We start from the raw sequence: 22,327 nt of genomic DNA, 5'->3' as shown, positions 1-22,327 counted from the left end.
TTTTAGAAAACATACTTCCACTTTGAGTTTAACCATAATTTTTGGATATAGTTTCATGTTCATAATAAAAATCATTTTCTCAGAATAACAACTTTTAAATCAAAGTTTATCATAGTTTTTAATTAACTAACCCAAAACAGCCCGCGGTGTTACTACGACGGCGTAAATCCGGTTTTACGGTGTTTTTCGTGTTTCCAGGTTTTAAATCATTAAGTTAGCATATCATATAGATATAGAACATGTGTTTAGTTGATTTTAAAAGTCAAGTTAGAAGGATTAACTTTTGTTTGCGAACAAGTTTAGAATTAACTAAACTATGTTCTAGTGATTACAAGTTTAAACCTTCGAATAAGATAGCTTTATATGTATGAATCGAATGATGTTATGAACATAATTACTACCTTAAGTTCCTTGGATGAACCTACTGGAAAAGAGAAAAATGGATCTAGCTTCAATGGATCCTTGGATGGCTCAAAGTTCTTGAAGCAAAATCATGACACGAAAACAAGTTCAAGTAAGATCATCACTTGAAATAAGATTGTTATAGTTATAGAAATTGAACCAAAGTTTGAATATGATTATTACCTTGTATTAGAATGATAACCTACTGTAAGAAACAAAGATTTCTTGAGGTTGGATGATCACCTTACAAGATTGGAAGTGAGCTAGCAAACTTGAAAGTATTCTTGATTTTATGAAACTAGAACTTTTGGAATTTATGAAGAACACTTAGAACTTGAAGATAGAACTTAAGAGAGTTCAATTAGATGAAGAAAATTGAAGAATGAAAGTGTTTGTAGGTGTTTTTGGTCGTTGGTGTATGGATTAGATATAAAGGATATGTAATTTTGTTTTCATGTAAATAAGTCATGAATGATTACTCATATTTTTGTAATCTTATGAGATATTTCATGCTAGTTGCCAAATGATGGTTCCCACATGTGTTAGGTGACTCACATGGGCTGCTAAGAGCTGATCATTGGAGTGTATATACCAATAGTACATACATCTAAAAGCTGTGTATTGTACGAGTACGAATACGGGTGTATACGAGTAGAATTGTTGATGAAACTGAACGAGAATGTAATTGTAAGCATTTTTGTTAAGTAGAAGTATTTTGATAAGTGTATTGAAGTCTTTCAAAAGTGTATAAATACATATTAAAACACTACATGTATATACATTTTAACTGAGTCGTTAAGTCATCGTTAGTCGTTACATGTAAGTGTTGTTTTGAAACCTTTAGGTTAACGATCTTGTTAAATGTTGTTAACCCAATGTTTATAATAACAAAAGAGATTTTAAATTATTATATTATCATGATATTATGATGTACGAATATCTCTTAATATGATATATATACATTAAATGTCGTTACAACGATAAACGTTACATATATGTCTCGTTTCAAAAACATTAAGTTAGTAGTCTTGTTTTTACATATGTAGTTCATTGTTAATATAATTAATGATATGTTTACTTATCATAATATCATGTTAACTATATATATAACCATATATATGTCATCATATAGTTTTTTTACAAGTTTTAACGTTCGTGAATCACCGGTCAACTTGGGTGGTCAATTGTCTATATGAAACCTATTTCAATTAATCAAGTCTTAACAAGTTTGATTGCTTAACATGTTGGAAACATTTAATCATGTAAACATCAATCTCAATTAATATATATAAACATGGAAAAGTTCGGGTCACTACATAAATGATATATGGTCGGTTATACCACCTGAATAAAATATGGTCGACACTGTCGCCTAATTATCATTTATGTTACTAACATTTATATTTCTATTATCTAACATTTATATGGTAGACACTGTCGCCTAATTATCATTTATGTTACTAACATTTATATTTCTATTATCTAACATTTATATGGTCGACACTGTCACCTAATTATCATTTATGTTATATAACATTTATTTATGATTGCTTACATATGGTCGACACTATCACTTACTTATCATTTATGTTATATTAAATTTATGTTTAATGTTTATATACTTATGAATATAAATTGACTCTAATTTATCATGTGTTTGTTTTAATTTTTGATAATAGAAAATGTCGAATCTGGAAAAGCTTAAATTTACTCCTTTAGAATTAACGGAAAACAACTACATGCCATGGGTTATAAAAGTAAAAATGCATCTTAAATCAATGGACATTCTTGAAACCATAAATGAAAACAACACTTGTTCTGAAAAAGAACAAGCAACGGCATGTTGCTTTATTCATCAACATATTGATGAATGCTTACAAAATAATTATGTGACTGTAGAAGATCCCCATGTTTTATGGGAAGGTCTCAAAAGCAGATTCAATAATCAAAGAGAAATTTTACTTCCAGCTGCTATGGATCAATGGAGAACATTAAGGTTCCAAGACTTTAAGAAAGTAAATGAATACAGCTCAGCTCTGTATAATGCAGTCTCACAACTTAAATTCTGTGGACATGAAATAAGTGATGCAGACATGTTGGAGAAAACTTTCTCCACAATGAATGCTGCCAACATCACAGTGCAAAGAAATTTGAGAATGCTAAAGTTCAACACATATCCTGAACTTAATTCATATCTCTTGGTTGCAGAGCAAAATGATGAGCTATTAATGAAAAATCAGCAATCCCGTCCTACTGGTACACTTGCAATCCCTGAAGCAAATACTGCAAATAATTATAAACAGGGACAAGGACGCGGGCAAGGTCGTGGTTATAATAACCATCGCCATCATCATGCCAAAAGCCATAACTATGGTAGAAACCATCCTTATGGTAATGGGAATGGGCGTGGACGTGGCCGTGGTCGTGGCCGTGGTGGTCAAAGAAATAATAATCCACGAAAATATAAATATCAACCACAAAACAAGCCCACTAAACAAGATGTTGAAGAAAATTCTTCTAAAAATTCTGAAGAATCTTGTTACAGATGTGGTAGAATGGGCCACTGGGCTAATACTTGCCGAACATCTAAACATCTTGTTAAGATGTATCAGGATTCGCTGAAAGGTAAAGAAAAGGAAGTAAATTTTGTGGATAATATTGATCCAACAGTCACTGAGCAACCATCTGATTTATATGAAGATTTCTTGAATTAAATTAATATGTTTCTTTTATAAATAAAACGATTTAACCTTTGTCATCATATTTTCTCAAATGTTTCAGTTCTATATGTTTTATCAAATATTCCAGTTCTATGTTTGATGTTTCAATTCTATGTATGTCAAATGTTTCAGTTTTATCTATTTGTGTGTAATAAACATTTTGTGTAACATTTATATACTTAGTGTTTGTTTCTTATATATGAAGTTTAATATGAATTCTGCTGGAACACAACATCAATCAAGTAGTGGAGATCTCTGTATAGCAGATAGTGGTACTACACACACTATACTTAAATCTGAAAAATATTTCATTGATTTGAAACCAACGGAAGGAACTATACATACAATATCAGGTGCTGCTAACTTGATAGAAGGGATAGGAAAGGCAAAATTCATATTACCAAACGGTACAACATTTTTAATTAATAATGCCTTATTCTCTCCTAAGTCAAGCAGAAATTTATTGAGTTTTTCTGACATATACCTTAATGGATATGATTATCAGTCAGTAACGGCAGAAAATGAGAAATATTTAAGTATCACTAACAAGAATCACGTGATTGAAAAACTGCTAAGACTTAATTCTGGATTACATTATACACATATAAATGTACCAGAAGCACATATGGTGATTAAAGAAAAGTATATTGATTCTGGTGTATTTAATTTATGGCATAACAGATTGGGCCATCCAGGATCAACAATGATGAAAAGAATTATTGAATGTACACATGGACATCCACTGAAGGATAGAAAAATCCTTCATGATACAATGGTTCCATGTATATCTTGCTCTCTTGTAAAATTGATAACTAGACTCTCACCACTTAAGGTTGAGAAAGAATCACTAATGTTTCTTGAAAGAATTCAAGGTGATATTTGTGGACCAATTCATCCACCATGTGGACCATTTAGATATTTCATGGTCCTAATAGACGCATCTAGTAGATGGTCTCATGTTTGTCTGTTATCAAGCCGTAATGTGGCATTTGCAAAATTTCTTGCCGAAATTATTAAATTGAGAGCACATTTTCCTGATTACATCATTAAAATGGTGAGACTTGATAATGCTGGTGAGTTTACATCTCAAGCATTTAATGACTATTGCATGTCTATAGGAATTGTTGTTGAACATTCTGTTGCTCATGTGCATACACAAAATAGTTTAGCCGAGTCACTGATTAAACGTTTACAGTTAATCGCTAGACCATTGATAATGAGAACAAAACTCCCTGTATCTATATGAGGTCATGCAATTTTACATGCTGATGCATTGATTCGCATCAGACCAAGTGCAAGTCATAAATATTCCCCCCTACAACTTGCTTTTGGTCAAGAGCCAAATATTTCCCACCTTAAAACATTTGGTTGTGCAGTATATGTTCCAATTGCGCCACCACAACGTACAAAAATGGGTCCTCAAAGGAGGTTGGGAATATATGTTGGATATGAAACATCTTCAATCATAAGGTATATTGAACCTATGACAGGTGATGTTTTTACAGCACGTTTTGCTGATTGTTATTTTAATGAAACATTGTTTCCTAGATTAGGGGGAGAAATAAAAAATAAAGAAAATGATGTTTTATGGTGTGAACCTCAATTAAAGTATCTTGATCCTCGCACAAAAGAATGCGAGATAGAAGTTCAAAGGATAATGCATATGCAAGAACTTGCAAATCAATTGCCTGATGCATTCACAGATACAAAAAGGGTGACTAAATCATATATACCAGCAGTTAATACTCCAGCTCGAGTTGAGATTCCAAATCGGAAAACTGATAATGTAGTCACTCAAGAATATATGCCACGTCTGAAACTTGGGAGACCAGTTGGTTCCAAAGATAAAAATCCTCGAAAAAGAAAATCAGCTGATAATAAGGTAAAAGAAAGTGTTCAAGAAGAACCACAAATCAGTACTCCTACTGCAGAGGAGATTGATGATGTCAATACAGAAATTGCAATCAATTATGCACATTCAAAAATATTATGGAACCGAAATGAAATGAAAAATCTTGATGAGAAATTTTCATTTAATGTTGCATATGATATCATGAATAATGATGATGATCCAGAACCAACATCTATGGTTGAATGTCAAAATAGACATGATTGGGCTCAATGGAAAGAAGCAATACGAGCTGAATTAGAATCACTCAATAAAAGAAAAGTTTTCGGATCCAACATTCTCACTCCTAAATATGTGAAACCTGTAGGATACAGATGGATTTTTGTCCGAAAAAGAAATGAGAAAAATGAAGTTACAAGGTATAAAGCTAGAATTGTAGCTCAAGGTTTTTCTCAAAGACCGGGAATTGATTATGAAGAAACTTATTCCCCTGTTATGGATGCAATTACTTTTAGATACTTAATCAGCCTGGCAGTTTCTAAAAATTTAGAAATGCATCTCATGGATGTTGTGACTGCTTATCTATATGGATCACTTGATAGTGATATATATATGAAGATACCTGAAGCATCAAATGCAAAACCCAAAGAAATGTATTCGATTAAATTACAAAGATCTTTATATGGGTTAAAACAATCGGGACGTATGTGGTATAACCGATTAAGTGATTACTTGATAAGAAAATGGTATACAAATAACCTTACTTGTCCTTGTGTTTTCATTAAGAAAACAACATCCGGATATGTGATTATAGCTGTTTATGTTGATGATCTTAACATCATAGGTACAAATAAAGAGATCCATGAAGCCATTCAACTTCTAAAGAAAGAATTTGAAATGAAAGATATCGGAAAAACCAAGTATTGCCTTGGTTTACAAATTGAGCATATGCCTAATGGTTTACTTGTACATCAAACAATATATACTGAAAAGATTCTGAAACGTTTCAATATGGACAAGGCAAAACCATTAAGTACTCCTATGGTTGTTAGATCACTCAATGTTGAAACTGATCCATTTCGTCCATGTGAAGATCATGAAGATTTTCTTGGACCAGAAGTACCATATCTTAGTGCAATTGGAGCTCTTATGTATCTTACAAATTGTACAAGACCTGACATTTCTTTTGCAGTTAATTTGTTGACAAGGTTCAGCTCTGCTCCTACCAAAAGACACTGGAATGGGATCAAACACATATTTCGATACCTTCGAGGAACTACTGATTTAGGATTATTTTATTCTAACGAATCAAAACAAGATTTGGTTGGTTATGCTGATGCAGGTTATTTATCTGATCCACATAAAGCTAAATCTCAAACTGGATATGTATTCCTAAATGGAGGTACTGCAATATCATGGCGTTCTCAAAAACAAACACTTGTTGCTACATCATCAAATCATGCCGAAATGATTGCATTACATGAAGCTACTCGGGAATGTTTTTGGTTGAGATCAATGACACAAATCATTACTGATTCTTGTGGACAAGAACGCGATAAAAGTCCAACAATTATCTATGAAGATAATGCAGCTTGCATAGCACAGATGAAAGAAGGGTATATCAAAAGTGACCGAACCAAACACATACCTCCTAGATTCTTCTCATACACTCAAAATCTCATTAAGGACAACGAGATTGAAATGAGATATGTTCAATCCAGCAAAAACCCTGCTGATTTTTTCACGAAAGCACTTCCAACTGCTATTTTCAGAACACGCGTTCATAACATTGGCATGAGACATGTTCAAAAGATGTAACAACTGAAGCGATGTCTACTTGAGGGGGAGTCAACTCCATGCTGCACTCTTTTTCCCTTAGCTAAATTTTTTTTTCCCACTGGGTTTTCTTTAGCAAGGTTTTTAACGAGGCAGTAACTTACAGTTGATCTTAAACAAACAAAATTGCTATCCAAGGGGGAGTGTTATAATATATAAATATATATATAAATGGATAGTCAATTATTGATACACAAAAGTAATATTATTGTATTACCTAAACTTGTGATATTTTTGCTATAAATAGCCATGAATGCAAGCATTAAACTTGTACCATTTTCTCACACTTACAAAGTGTTTCTTTCTTTCTCTCCATTATCACCTTTGTTCTTACACTTCATTATTAGCATTCTTAATCAAGAATCAAACCACTAAAGGTAGTTATAAGCCTACTGAATTATAACATCAAGAATCAAACCACTAAAGGTAGTTATAAGCCTACTGAATTATAACAGTTTCCAAATTTTTGCCGTAGAATTTTTAATTTACATAATATTCTTTTATAATATTCTTTACCCGGGCAAGTGGGGCTTACCAAATTGCAGTTTTTTCTAATTGTAGTAACTTGATTACAACCACAAAATCATGTGTAGTTTTCTTGCAACGTTAAAGATCAACCAAATGACTAATATCATATGGAGAAACATCTGTCGATGATATCGAAATATATGACGCTCTTGCAGTGAGATTGTTTACAACTTCTGTGGGATGGAAACCGTCATAGGTCATTGAAAGCTCACGAACCGGACAATAAACAGTACTTCGAGCACATTGTGCATCATCCCGCAATATACAACAAGGAACATACATAAAACGGCCCATACCTGAAAATTTTCAACTTATTTACAAACATCACATGATTTTTAGTTACGCATATTTTAGACAATGATCATCAGAATTTTATAAAATGACTTAATTAATTTTTTTCTTTTGAAAAGCTTATTAAATGACTCATAGATTGTAAAAAGTTTTGGTCTTACCTTGTTGTTGCGACGCAATACTTGTAAGATTAATGAAAGTGAATTTTGCATCCAGGTTATTGGAATTTAGCTCATCAACAAGCACCTTAAGGTTGTTATTAAACTGTTTAACTGCTTCGTTGATGGACTCAACACATGGATCGCCGTTGCCAAAGATGGATATTTCAGCCGGGGTGCACCCTATTTGGCCAAGGCCAAAAATAACAATCTTTCGACCTCCCAAGCCGTACATACGCTATTACATGTCAAAAATGGCCTTTTGAATGAGATCATAATAAAAGATATGTAACACTAAAAAACAAAAGATGAAAGAAGAGTAACACAATGCACCTTTAGTTGTTGAGAGTATTCTCGTACAAGGATTCTTGCGTATTGGTCTGTTGTATACATACGGCTTGTGGTATAAAAGGTTTGTTTTAAGTAGTTGTTGATGTAATCGTTGCTTCCTATGTTAACTAGGTAAATACACTTGCTTAAGTGTTGTTTGGTGAGTGTCCTGTTTTGTTGCAAGTGAAACATCCGCGAAACTATTGTATGGTGATTAATTAGTTGCTTTTTTAAACATATACGATCACCCTGTCATCAAATTAGAAATGAATTATGTCAATGTTGTGTCAAGAATTATGAATTTCATGAATGTTGGGACATTGGCTAAAAAATTGTTGTTTTACCCATCTATAGACAATTATAATTATAATTATCTATATATCAAACGTGAAAGTGTTGTTTACTGTTCATCCTGGTCATGTTGTTCTTTTTACTCTGGACTTTTCACTACTACAAAAAACGCAAAATAGAAACCGGTTTTAAGGGGTATAGGAACTGATTTTAAAATCGATTTCTATTAATGGGGCCGGGTTTCTATACCTGAGACCGGTTTCAAAACCGATGTTTAAAGCTACAAATTGGAACCGGTTTTTTATATAAAACGGGTTCACTTTCTCTGGATTAGAAACCTGTTTCTTGTAAGAAACCGGTTCCTTATCCCATTTTTTATTTAAATTACGTTTTAAATTAACAGCAGTATTAATGCATCTTTGAAATCTGTTCTTTTAAAGAAACCGGTTTCCAATCTTTTTATTTTTTATTTCTTCAAAAGTAGTTTACAATTACCCATAATCTATAATGGACCTGCTATCTTGATAGTTATCACCAACTAGTTCAAAATATTTGCTCATATTGATATTTACCACAAACATAACAATTGTTTTGTACAAACATAAAACATGCATACAAATAATCACGACAAACCTAACTAGTTTTGTGCATTAAATACATTCAAAAATTCAAAAGGCACATTAATTAACAAAGTCATTTACTTAGTGATATGTATGCCGAAATTTAAAAGTCAATGAATTTTACCCATGTCTAGCATAATGTGCCTAAAGGCTATTATGAAGGCTCGAGAATATATATTTTACTATCAAATGTAAAAGTATTGTTTACATTTCAACTTGGTCTTTTTACTTCGGACTTTTAAAGGGATTATTTTGGTCTTTATATAATTAGTTCTCTTATGTAAATAAAAAACTTGATTAACATGTGTGAAGTTCAGTATTTTTGGTTGCTTGGGTACCCAGGTTCGAGTCATTGTTTTCAAACATTATTATTGACAACTTCATTATAATGAGTTAGTTTAGTTACCAGATGACTTGAAGTTTCTTCTCGAATGCCTGCACCACCACTTGCGTAGTTTACACCTTTACTCATTTGTTGATCAGTTACTGTGACGTACGTTGGAATATACTCATCAAATCCCAAAAGTTCACCTGCAACTTAAACAGATTCAAGGTCTTTTAGTTGGTTTACCCATAAATCTAAAAGATCAAAACCTATTTCAAAGTGCCGTTAATTTTTCGGGAAAATTATAATGACTGAAACAACGAAAGAGATAGACCGATAAAATCTGCAAGGGTTCGACCATTGGTGAATCTGCCAGTGACACCGTCTTTGAAATCTATTCCGTAAGGCGGGTAATTTGCTTTTACTTCCGTCACAAGTTGATTGTTGTTGCCACTATCGACCAACGAGTCGCCAAATATGAAGTAGCACGGGACTTTTGGTTTGCCGTGGACAACAAATACTCCCAAGTGCCTGAAAGCTACAAAGGTGAGAATTAATATGCAATATTGACAATTATGCATATTTCTTTTGGAGGAAAAGTTGAACAAATATAGATTTAAATTCGAGAAAAAAAAAGCTATGTGGTCAAAAATTATGTGGGAATGTAAATATAAGTTAGGCAAAATGTTCAAATTTTGATAATTGAATAAAACTAAAACAAGGTTGGGAATAATTCTTCCTATAATGTAGAAAGTTATGTTAGGCTTGGAATACAGAATAAAGTAAAATCACATAGATCACATGTAAACCATGAAATAGTGACTTTAGAAGGAAAACACAAGGAGAACCTACTCAATAATATACTCCGTCTATATATATATATCTATATATATATATATATATATATATATTTGGGAGGGATCCACTGAGAACTCCTGTACTGTGAGAACTCTGAGAACTGGCGGACGAACAAAAATATAGAAATTCGAACAAAAATTCTGGCGGACGAACAAAAAAAATTGGGTCGAACAAAAATTAAGATGCATTTAATCACATGTTCTACCTTTTGTGTTTGGTTCTACAAAATTGTAGAACGAAAATTCGTTCGAAATGAGGCAATTTTGTTCGGCCGCCTGAATTTTTGTTCGGTTCTACAAAATTGTAGAACGAAAATTGGTTCGAACTACTCCTTTTTTGTTCGAATTAATCCTGTTATGTTGAAAATCAACTTTTTTTTAGCCCGATTTAGAGTTTAGGGTTTAGGGTTTTCGGGTTTACTCCGTAAACCCTCAACCCTAGACCCTAAACCCTAAACTCTAAACTCTAAACCGTTCGTGTAAAAAACTCATTCTAAACCCTAAATCTAAACCCTAATGAAGCGACCCGTCCTAATCTATAAGGACGAATTCAATAACATATGGATACATTGCGAGGTATTTGACTTCTATATGATATATTTTACAAACATTGCATTCGTTTTTAAAGACAAACTTTCATTACATCGAAAGTTGACAGGCATGCACACCATTTCATAATATCCAACCTATATATGACCTAATCTGTCATTTACTTAACAATAATCTCTATTGAACTCAACGACTTGAATGCAATGTCTTTTGAAATATGTCATGAATGACTCCAAGTAATATCTTTAAAATGAGCAAATGCATAGCGGAAGATTTCTTTCAAACCTGAGAATAAACATGCTTTAAAGTGTCAACCAAAAGGTTGGTGAGTTCATTAGTTTATCATAATCGATCATTTCCATAATTTTAATAGACCACAAGATTTTCATTTCCATTTCTCATAAATATACGTCCCATACATAGAGACAAAAATCATTCATATGGATTGAACACCTGGTAATCAACATTCACAAGATGCATATAAAATATCCCCATCATTCCGGGATATCCTTCGGACATGATAAATTTCGAAGTACTAAAGCATCCGGTACTTTGGATGGAGCTTGTTGGGCCCAATAGATCTATATTTAGGATCAATTAGGGTGCCTGTTCCCTAATTCTTAGATTATCAGACTAAAAGGGCATATTCGATTTCGATCATTCAACTATATAATGTAGTTTCGATTACTTGTGTCTATTTCGTCAAACATTTATAAAAGCGCATGTATTCTCAGTCTCAAAAATATATATTGCAAAAGCATTTAAAAGGGAGTAATGAAACTCACAATACTGTATTTTGTAGTAAAAATACATATGACGACATTGAACAATGCAAGGTTGGCCTTGGATTCACGAACCTATATTAAGTATATATATTTATACGTTGATCAATATTTGTCTAACAATTTAGGTCAAGTTGTAGTGTATCACAATCCTAATGCTCGAGATCGATATGCAAAAGTCAACAAAAGTCAATTTAACCCAAAATGATTTCCAAAATTTATACATGTTTATTATATAACTTAAATATAGTCGTTTTATATATTTAAATGTATTTATAAGATTTTATTTTAGTAAATAATAAAAGTCATTTATTAATAAAAATTTATATTAAAGTTTATATATGATAAAATATACTTTCATATATTTTAAGTAGTAAAATTTATAAAATTCACTTAATATCTTATAACTATAGTGGTAGGTATTATTAATGTAATTATATTACGCGTGGTAAAAATATCTTTGTATCACATATTAATTTAATAAAATAATATTACTAAATAAAAATTGTATTATTTTGTAATAATAATAATTATCATTGTTCTATTAATAATGATAATAATAATCTTGATAATAAATAATAATCTTTTGTAGTAATACAAATGTTATAATAATATTTCTGATAAAAATATTATATTCATGTTAATGATAATAACAATGATAATAGTATTGTTGTTAATGATAATTTTAACGAAAATATAGGTTTTAAGATCTATACGATATTTTCAGATAAACATGATAATTTTAATAATTATAAATAATATTATTTTATATGTAAATAATAATTCTATTTGAAATGATAATTTTTAATAATAATAATACTAAAATTAATAATAATTCAGTTGACTATATCTTCTAAACCGTTCATCAAAACCGCACGATTCCTAAATGAAAAGTTATTGATTTTTCGCCAGCTTTCCAACGACATGTATAACATATACCTTATCCTAGTAGCATATGTATCTAATTCAGGATTCATCATAACCTATCTAACGACAATATTAAACATACAAGCATGCATAATCCTATATACTCGAGCACTAGTCAGGGATACACTATTAATATATAAAAGTTAAGTTATGAGTACTCACGTATCAATATTGTGATTCAATATTGCAGGAAAGGTACGTAAACACAACGGAGATGATAAACACTAGATTGACCTCACGAGCATGCCCTCGAACATTACCCATAACCTCCATAGCTATAACCCATAATTTTCTTAGCTCTATCCCACTCGAAACTCAGTTTTTGAAATAACTCGTGCATGACCTCGTCGTAGTATTTTATGTATAATACTAATAATAATAATTATAATAAGATTAATAATAATAATAATAATAATAATAATAATAATAATAATAATAATAATAATAATAATCTTAATAATAATAATAATAATAATAATAATAATAATAATAATAATAATAATAATAATAATAATAATAATAATAATAATAATAATAATAATAATATATAAGAAGAGTAGAGAGAATGATTGATAATTTGTGGAATGAATTCGGTCACCAGACTTCGCGTTATATAACATCTGATTAGTCTAGCCATCCTTTGCGATCGCATGGGATGTGTTTGGTTTTATCATGCGATCGTATGATCGACCTGGGCAGCTGGTATCCATTTATTTTTCTTGCCAACACACGTTTTAAATTATTTATTATATTTAATCTTTATAATTATTTAAATATTATATTATATTTACGCACATAGTTGATTTGTAATTTTTGTTCTAATGACTCGTAAGTTGTTACTCGACTCATGTCCTGGCTTCAGTTTTTCGAACGACGGTTCGTACGCTTAGGAAACTAACACTTTACGTTTCGTGATGTGTACCTTTAACAAAAATATAAACTTAACTTATCAATAACCAAATCATTCAAAATGTAACTTAAATGTTAGAGTGTTTTGGTCATTAGCTTTTATAAATCTCTTGTTATATATATATATATATATATATATATATATATATATATATATATATATATATATATATATATATATATATATATATATATATATATATATATATATATATATATATATATATATATATATGAAATGTCCCGTTCATATTGATTATAAACGTTTCATATTAATTGATTTCGTCGCGAGGTTTTGACCTCTATATGAGACGTTTTTCAAAGACTGCATTCATTTTTAAAACAACCATAACCTTTATTTTAAAAGTACAAGCACACTACAATACATATAATACATAACATGATTACAACCCTCTAATCTGAATCACTGGTTTCTTCTTCTTCGAACTTGGTTCGTTTTCCTAATTTTCTAGGAATATATGGTGTTCCTCTAATACGAGCCGTCATTTTCCATAATGGTTTAGAAAAACCTGGTGGTTTAGAGGTTCCTGGGTCATTGTTACATTTTAGGAAATACGGATGTTGTCGATACATATAAAGTTCATCGGGGTTGGAATCGGGTTTTTCTATTTTTATACCTTTTCCCTTATTATTTTCTTTCGCTTTATTAAATTGGGTCGAGGTAATTTCTATAACATCATTGGAATCCTCATCGGGATCCGATTCATCAGAAAATTGGTAATCTTCCCAATATTTTGCTTCCTCGGCGGAAACACCATTGACCATTATTAACTTTGGTCCGTTGGTTGAGGATTTTCTTTTATTTAATCGATTTACTATAGGTATCAATATTTCTTCCTCCGGAACCTCTTCTTATGGTTCCTCTTATTCCGGTTCCTCCTCTTCTGGTTCCTCTTATTCCGGTTCCTCCTCTTCCGGTTACTCTTCTTCCGGTTCCTCTTCTTCCGGTTCCTCTTCGGGAATTTGTGAATCTTCCCAAAATATACTCGACTCTTCATTATTATTAGGTGAATCAATGGGATTTGTACTAGAGGTAGACATCTATCACATAATATCAAACACGTTAAGAGATTAATATATCACATAATATTTACATGTTAATAATATATAGTTTCCAACAAAAATGTTAAGCAATCATTTTTTGAAGAAAAACACGGTCGAAGTCCAGACTCACTAATGCATCCTAACAAACTTGGTAAGACACACTAATGCAATTTTTTGGTTCTCTAAGACTAACACTCGAATACCAACTGAAATGTCCCGTTCATATTGATTATAAACGTTTCATATTAATTGATTTCGTCACGAGGTTTTGACCTCTATATGAGACGTTTTTCAAAGACTGCATTCATTTTTAAAACAACCATAACCTTTATTTTATCTATAAAGGTTTAAAAAAAACATTACATAGATTATCAAATAATGATAATCTAAAATATACCGTTTACACACGACCATTACATAATGGTTTACAATAAGAATATATTACATCAAAAATAAGTTTCTTGAATGCAGTTTTTACATAATATCATACAAGCATGGACTCCAAATCTTGTCCTTATTTTAGTATGCAACAGCGGAAGCTCTTAATAATCACCTGAGAATAAACATGCTTAAAACGTCAACAAAAATGTTGGTGAGTTATAGGTTTAACCTATATATTATCAAATCATAATAATAGACCACAAGATTTCATATTTCAATATACATCCCATACATAGAGATAAAAATCATTCATATGGTGAACACCTGGTAACCGACATTAACAAGATGCATATAAGAATATCCCCTATCATTCCGGGAAATCCTTCGGACATGATAAAAACGTATTCGAAGTACTAAAGCATCCGGTACTTTGGATGGGGTTCGTTAGGCCCAATAGATCTATCTTTAGGATTCGCGTCAATTAGTAGATCGGTTTACTAATTCTTAGGTTACCAAGAAAAAGGGGCATATTCGGCTTCAATCATTCACCCATATAATATAGTTTCATTTACTTGTGTCTATTTCGTAAAACATTTATAAAACTGCATGTATTCTCATCCCAAAATATTAGATTTTAAAAGTGGGACTATAACTCACTTTCACAGATTTTTACTTCGTCGGGAAGTAAGACTTGGCCACTGGTCGATTCACGAACCTATAACAAATATGTACATATATATCAAAGTATGTTCAAAATATATTTACAATATTTTTAATACGTTTTAATGTTTTAAGTTTATTAAGTCAACTGTCCTCATTAGTAACCTACAACTAGTTGTCCACAATTTGATATACAGAAATAAATCGATATATATTATCTAGAATCAATCCACGACCCAGTGTATACACGTCTCAGGCTAGATCACAACTTAAAGTATATATATTTTTGGAATCAACCTCAACCCTGTATAGCTAACTCCAACATTACTGCATATAGAGTGTCTATGGTTATTCCAAATAATATATATACATGGGTCGATATGATATGTCAAAACATTTGCATACGTGTCTATGGTATCCCAAGATTACATAATATATTAGAATACATGTATAATACAATATAAGTTAGCTAAGATATGATTTGTATAGAATTGTTACAATATTTCCCGTAGCTACAACAATCAAAAAATATCCAATCTTGTTTTACCCATAACTTCTTCGTTTTAAATCCGTTTTGAGTGAATCAAATTGCTATGGTTTCATATTGAACTCTATTTTATGAATCTAAACAGAAAAAATATAGGTTTATTGTGACACCGCTATATTTTTTTATAATAAATACGTGAAGGAAGCATAATATTAATTAAATACGATATCGACATTTGTACAAACCGATGTCACATGTCATTAAAACAATTTACATATTAACAGGAAGAGACGTAAATACATTTTGTTTTAAAAGTACACGGTTCATATTCTAAAAGACCACATCAGAGTTAACCCTGTCAAACATAACATCATCATGCCCGTCTTCTCCCAAAAGCACTATCTACAAAAGCTAACAACCTGCATGGAGGAGATGGAGGGGAATTAGCACGAAGCTAAGTGAGTATGACTAACTACAGGATATAGCATACATAAGTGTTATACTAATCATGTCACAATAGTCTAACACACAAACATCACCCAAGTGCCGTCTACAGAGACTCTGGAGGCTCGGCCAAACCATTAACCACCAGTTGATCGGACTGGGGCTTACCAGAAGTTCCTCCACCACCGTATGTATATACATAATCCACACGCGACGAACGCGTCATTCACATATATATACACCACGGCTGTCTAGGCTACCACAGAGGAACCCAACCCGCAGGTTGATCTCTCCTACCGAGGCTACCACACAATAGGGACGCACTGGGCTCCAGCAGACAAGCATCAACTAACATGCAGCCATCACAAGAACTAACTAACCACAACAATAAGTATATCTAACAAGCATGACAATCATAATATAACATGCTTCTATATAGTATATTCTCCAGTTAGTCCCACTCACCAAATACCAGCAAACGAGAAGGTATTCAGCTATCTAATCACTGAACCTTCTCTTTCTCCTTTTCTCCTGAGAAAAACATATACACAAGTTAGTTTGTGTTCGTTAACATCAAATAACACAATATATAAATTTTTGTATCAAAAACTGTCCGCTAAAATTTTTTTTGCTTAACACTTATGCACTTTCAAAATCTTTCAAAATTTACATCATATTCAAAATTTACATCATAAACGTCAAAATACAAACGGGCAGCATAACGGCTAAAAATCAACACTTAGGTAAAATATTCTGCCCTGGACACTCAGTCGGTCGACTGACTCTTACAGTCGGTCGACTGTCGACACAACCGGTCGACTGACTTTCCCAGTCGGTCGATTCATTTGGTATTACATCAATCGGTCGAAGGTAAATCTCAGTCGGTCGGTTCACTCAACAATCGGTCGGTTCAACCCACAGTCGGTCGACTGTCGACCTACAGTCGGCCGACTGTGTTCATCTTTATCAGAAACTGAACAAAGGCTACGAACTTCATGATGAAATCCTCAAATCTCGATCTAGAGCTCGTTTTAAACACCAAAATCGACCACAACTTATTCACTACTTGTTATAGACTCAAAACCCACAACAATTTGACTATAACAATACTTAAATCACTTGTTTTGACACAAATTTACACTTTTATGAAAACTAACACAAAACCTTAAATTTCTCAAAGATTAGAGCATGGAAGCTTGTGATTCTTACCTTAAAAGAATCAGTGAACCACAAGGAACACAAAGATATGAACAATTTGAGCTCTAGCTAAAGATCAAGGATTAGGGTTTGATTGTAGGTGAGGAAGATGAAGAACGGGGTGGTTTGGGAAGAATCTGGAAAATGCAAGAAATGTCCAGCTCTAGACATCAAAAGTGGGTTTAATTCCCACACTGTACAACACACGGGTATTTATCAGTTATCTGATATCTTTCGTACGTCATTTGGCAACTCAAACGGAGTCCAAATTAAATAAACAAACCTGTTATGTGACCCTTGTCACAAACTGGTCCTAACCACATCATTATTTAATAATAAATATTGAATAAAAATAAAAGCATATAATAACGCAATACAAACTTAAGGGCAATCTAGTAATCTTACATCTAGGCCCGATTGAGGATGTTACAAATCTACCCCCTTAAGAAGATTCCGTCCTCGGAATCTGGTCAAGGTCAAACAAATGGGGATAGCGCGCCCTCATTAACCCCTCGGTTTTCCACGTCAAGTTAGAACCTAAATTGTGCCGCCATTCCACTAACACCATAGGAATCTGTTTCTTTCTTAACTTTGTAACTTTCTTGTCCACTATTCTAACCGGTTCTTCCACTAATTTCTTAGTCAAATCAACTTTCAAATCCTTCAACGGAAGAATCTGACTTTCATCATCCACTTTGCACTTTCTCAGATAGCACACGTTGAACGTGTTGTGTATTCCTGCTAACTCTGATGGAAGATCTAAAACAACAGTATGATCATTCAAAATTTCTTTGATCGAAAATGGCCCAATAAACCTCGGTGCTAGTTTACCACGTTTACCAAATCTGATCACCCCTTTCCATGGCGAAACTTTCAGATAAACACGATCACCTACATTAAATGTCACAGGATGTCTGCGCGGATCAGCATACATCTTTTATCGGTCTCTGGCTGCTTTTAACTTCACACGTGCAATTTCAACCTTTTCTGTAGTTAACTGAACAATTTCGGGACCTGCAAATTGTTTCTCACCTGCTTCTAACCAACACGTAGGAGTTCTGCACTTGCGACCATACAACATTTCATACGGCAGCATTTCGATACTCGAATGATACGAATTGTTGTAAGCAAACTCTATCAATGGAAGATGCGAATCCCAAGAACCACCATATTCTAAGACACACGCTCTCAACACGTCTTCTAATGTCTGAATCGTCCGTTCACTCTGACCGTCTGTCTGTGGATGATATGCTGTACTTAGATTCACACGTGTACCCAGATTCTGTTGTAAACTATTCCAGAAGTTCGATACAAACCTAGTATCTCTGTCGGAAACTATAGACAACGGTACACCATGTCGACTAACAATTTCTTTCAAGTACAACTCTGCCAAATCACTCAACGAAGCTGTTTCACGAGTAGCTAAAAAGTGAGCACTCTTTGTTAAATGATCCACAATCACCCAGATCATGTCGTGTCCTTTCTGGGTTCGGGGTAACTTGGTTACAAAATCCATCATTATATGATCCCATTTCCACTGAGGAATTTCTAACTGTCTTAGAGATCCATACGGTTTCTAATGTTCTGCCTTAACTTGCGCATAAATATGACATTTTTCAACAAAATTTGCAACATCTGTCTTCATTGTTGGCCACCAATACAATGTTTTCAAGTCTCTATACATCTTTGTACTACCTGTATGCACTGATAATATCGATTTATGCACTTCAGTAAGGATTAAATCCCTCAAATCTCCAAGCATAGGCACCCAAATTCGATCTTTATAAGTCTTTAATCCTCTAGAATCATTGCATAGGTCAAATTTTCTTTTAGTCATTTGTTCAGTCTTTAGGTTTTCATCATTCAAAGCTACTAACTGAACGGTTTTCAATCGATCAATCAAGTCTGAAACTATTTCAATTCTCATAAATCTAACATTTTCGATGGTTTTCTTGCGACTCAGAGCATCTGCGACCACATTTGGTTTACCCGGATGGTACTTAATCTCACAATCGTAGTCTTTAATCAATTCTAAACATCGACGTTGACGCATATTTAATTCTTTCTGCGAAAATATATATTGAAGACTCTTATGATCTGTATAGATTTCACAATGTGTACCATACAAATAATGTCTCCAAAGCTTCAAAGCAAACACAATTGCAGTTAACTCTAAATCGTGAGTAGGGTAGTTTCGTTCATGATTCTTTAACTGTCGTGAAGCATACACTATAACTTTATTTCTCTGCATCAAAACATAACCTAGACCTGCGTGTGACGCATCGCAGTAAACCACAAAATCTTCTGTTCCCTCTGGTAAAGTTAAAACCGGCGCTTGACATAATAACTGTTTGAGAGTCTGAAAAGCCTTTTCTTGTTCATCAGTCCATCGAAAGGCTACATCTTTTCTAGTTAACTTATTCAATGGACCTGCTATTTTAGAGAAGTCTTTGATAAATCGGCGGTAATAACCTGCTAAACCCAGAAAATTCTTAATTTCTGTCGGTGTTTTCGGCGAGTTTCAATTCATTACGGCCTCTATCTTAGACTGATCTACTTTAATACCCTGTTCACAAATCACATGACCCAGAAACTGTACTTCCCGCAACTAAAATTCACACTTAGAAAACTTAGCGTACAACTGTTTCTGTTTCAGAAGTTCTAATACCAATCTCAAATGTGTAGCATGATCTTTCTCGGTTTTTGAATATATCAAGATATCATCTATGAAGACAATCACAAACTTGTCAAGATACTGACGACACACCCTGTTCATGAGATCCATAAACACTGCTGGCACGTTTGTTAACCCAAATGGCATAACTAAAAATTCATAATGACCATATCTAGTTCTGAACGCTGTTTTCGGTATATCGTTCTCTGCAACACGTACTTGATGATACCCTGAACGTAAATCAATCTTTGAAAAGTAGGAAGCACCCTGTAACTGATCAAATAAGTCATCTATTCTTGGTAACGGATACTTATTCTTGATTGTTCTCTTATTTAAGTCGCGGTAATCTATACACATACGAAGCGACCTATCTTTCTTTTTCACAAACAAAACAGGAGCACCCCACGGTGAAGAACTTGGTCGGATAAACCCCTTATCTAACAGTTCCTGAATCTGAGACATCATTTCTCAGATTTCTGACGGAGCTAATCTGTAAGGAGCTTTTACAACCGGCGTAGCACCTGGAACCAAATCAATTTTATACTCTACTTCACGTACTGGAGGTAACCCTGGTAGATCATCTGGAAACACTTCTGGAAATTCTGACACAACGGGGATATCGGTCACCTGTTTCTTTTCTTTCTTAACATCGATCACGTAGGCTAAGAATGAATCACACCCTTTCGATATCGACTTCTGAGCTTTCATTAGGGAAACCATAGGAAAGTTAAATCCACTGCGCTCTCCCCTAGCTATCACTCGGGATCCGTCGGCTAAATGGAAAGAAATCATCTTCTTATCACACTTAATATTAGCCCTATTAGCTCTTAACCAATTCATGCCTATGACTACATCAAAGCTAGGTATAGGCATCAACAAACAGGTTAAAGGAAAGGAATGGCGGTCAATTTCGATGGTAATTCCAGAAACAGATGATGTGCATGGAACCATTTTACCATCAGCTACTTCTATTCCCAAAGGCTCATCTAACATCCTAACAGGCAACTTCAACTTATCACAAAAGCCTAAGGACATAAAAGAACGATTCACTCCTGAATCAAATAACACACGAGCTGGCAAGGAATTAACCAAGAACATACCGGTAATGACATCATCGATAGCGGTTGCAGCGTCTACCGTCATCTGAAATGCCCTTGCCTCTGCTGTTGGAGGGTTCTTTCTCTTCTGCCCGGCAGTAGAAGTAGAAGATCCCCCAGAAGTTACCGACCTCGCCCCTGACCCTGCCCCAGAACCGGCTCTCGAAGCAGATGGATAATTTGCAGATATATGCCCCTCTTGATGGAAACTCCAACAAACATTAGACTTAAAAGAACAAGCGGTTGATTCATGACCTAACACTCTACATTTTAAACATCTCCGGGTCATTGGAGAACATGGACCGCCATGAGTCGATTTACAAACATTACACCAACCAGACTGACTAGAACCCGATCCGCTCATACCCGACTTACTTTTCTATTTAAACCCACCTGACTTCTTACCACGAAACCCTGATTGCTTACTTGATTGCTGAATAGACTGACCACCTGTTTGACTTTCTGATTTTCCCCCAAAAGCTCCACCTTTTGAACTTTCTCTTTTCGCAGCCATGATATCACCTTCTGTAACCTTCGCCATCTCATGTGCCTGCACCAATGTGGTTGCAAATCTCGCAATAGTTCTATACTCCGGCTTAATCACCCGCATAAAATGCTGGATCTTATCCTTCTCAGTTGGTACCCATTGCTGAACAAACCTTAGTTTCGATGTGAAGTCTCTGAAAACCTCATCAATCGTCATACTTTCTGTCATCTTCATACTCAAAAACTCGGTTTTCAATCTTTCCATCTCATACTCAGAACAATACTGCTCACGAACTTTAGCATCAAATTGTTCCCGGGTAATTTAACTGATCTGTTCTTTAGATAAATATGCAGTGATAGAGTCCCACCATTCCATTGCTTCACCTTTGAGAAGTCTACTAGCAAATAACACCATGGATTCTGGCTCACAAAAACATGCTTCTAACGCCCTCTCCACTTCTC

The 22,327-nt window shown here is 33.5% G+C and overlaps 1 protein-coding gene across 1 annotated transcript; it reads right to left on the bottom strand.

Annotated features, from left to right (window-relative positions):
- Positions 1–7,413: 7,413 nt before the first annotated feature.
- Positions 7,414–21,989, bottom strand: LOC139900924 (GDSL esterase/lipase At2g19050-like). The gene is made up of 8 exons (XM_071883672.1): positions 21,866–21,989; positions 21,523–21,577; positions 10,152–10,198; positions 9,685–9,888; positions 9,432–9,556; positions 8,118–8,363; positions 7,788–8,022; positions 7,414–7,631 (listed from the first exon to the last, which is right to left on the bottom strand). Exons 1-8 carry the CDS (start codon positions 21,987–21,989, stop codon positions 7,414–7,416), a joined length of 1,254 nt encoding a protein of 417 aa, XP_071739773.1.
- Positions 21,990–22,327: the final 338 nt, after the last annotated feature.

This window comes from Rutidosis leptorrhynchoides, chromosome 3 (assembly GCF_046630445.1).
Source record: "Rutidosis leptorrhynchoides isolate AG116_Rl617_1_P2 chromosome 3, CSIRO_AGI_Rlap_v1, whole genome shotgun sequence".
NCBI classification, from domain to species: Eukaryota; Viridiplantae; Streptophyta; class Magnoliopsida; order Asterales; family Asteraceae; genus Rutidosis; species Rutidosis leptorrhynchoides.
This window is presented reverse-complemented; position numbering and strand designations above follow the sequence as displayed.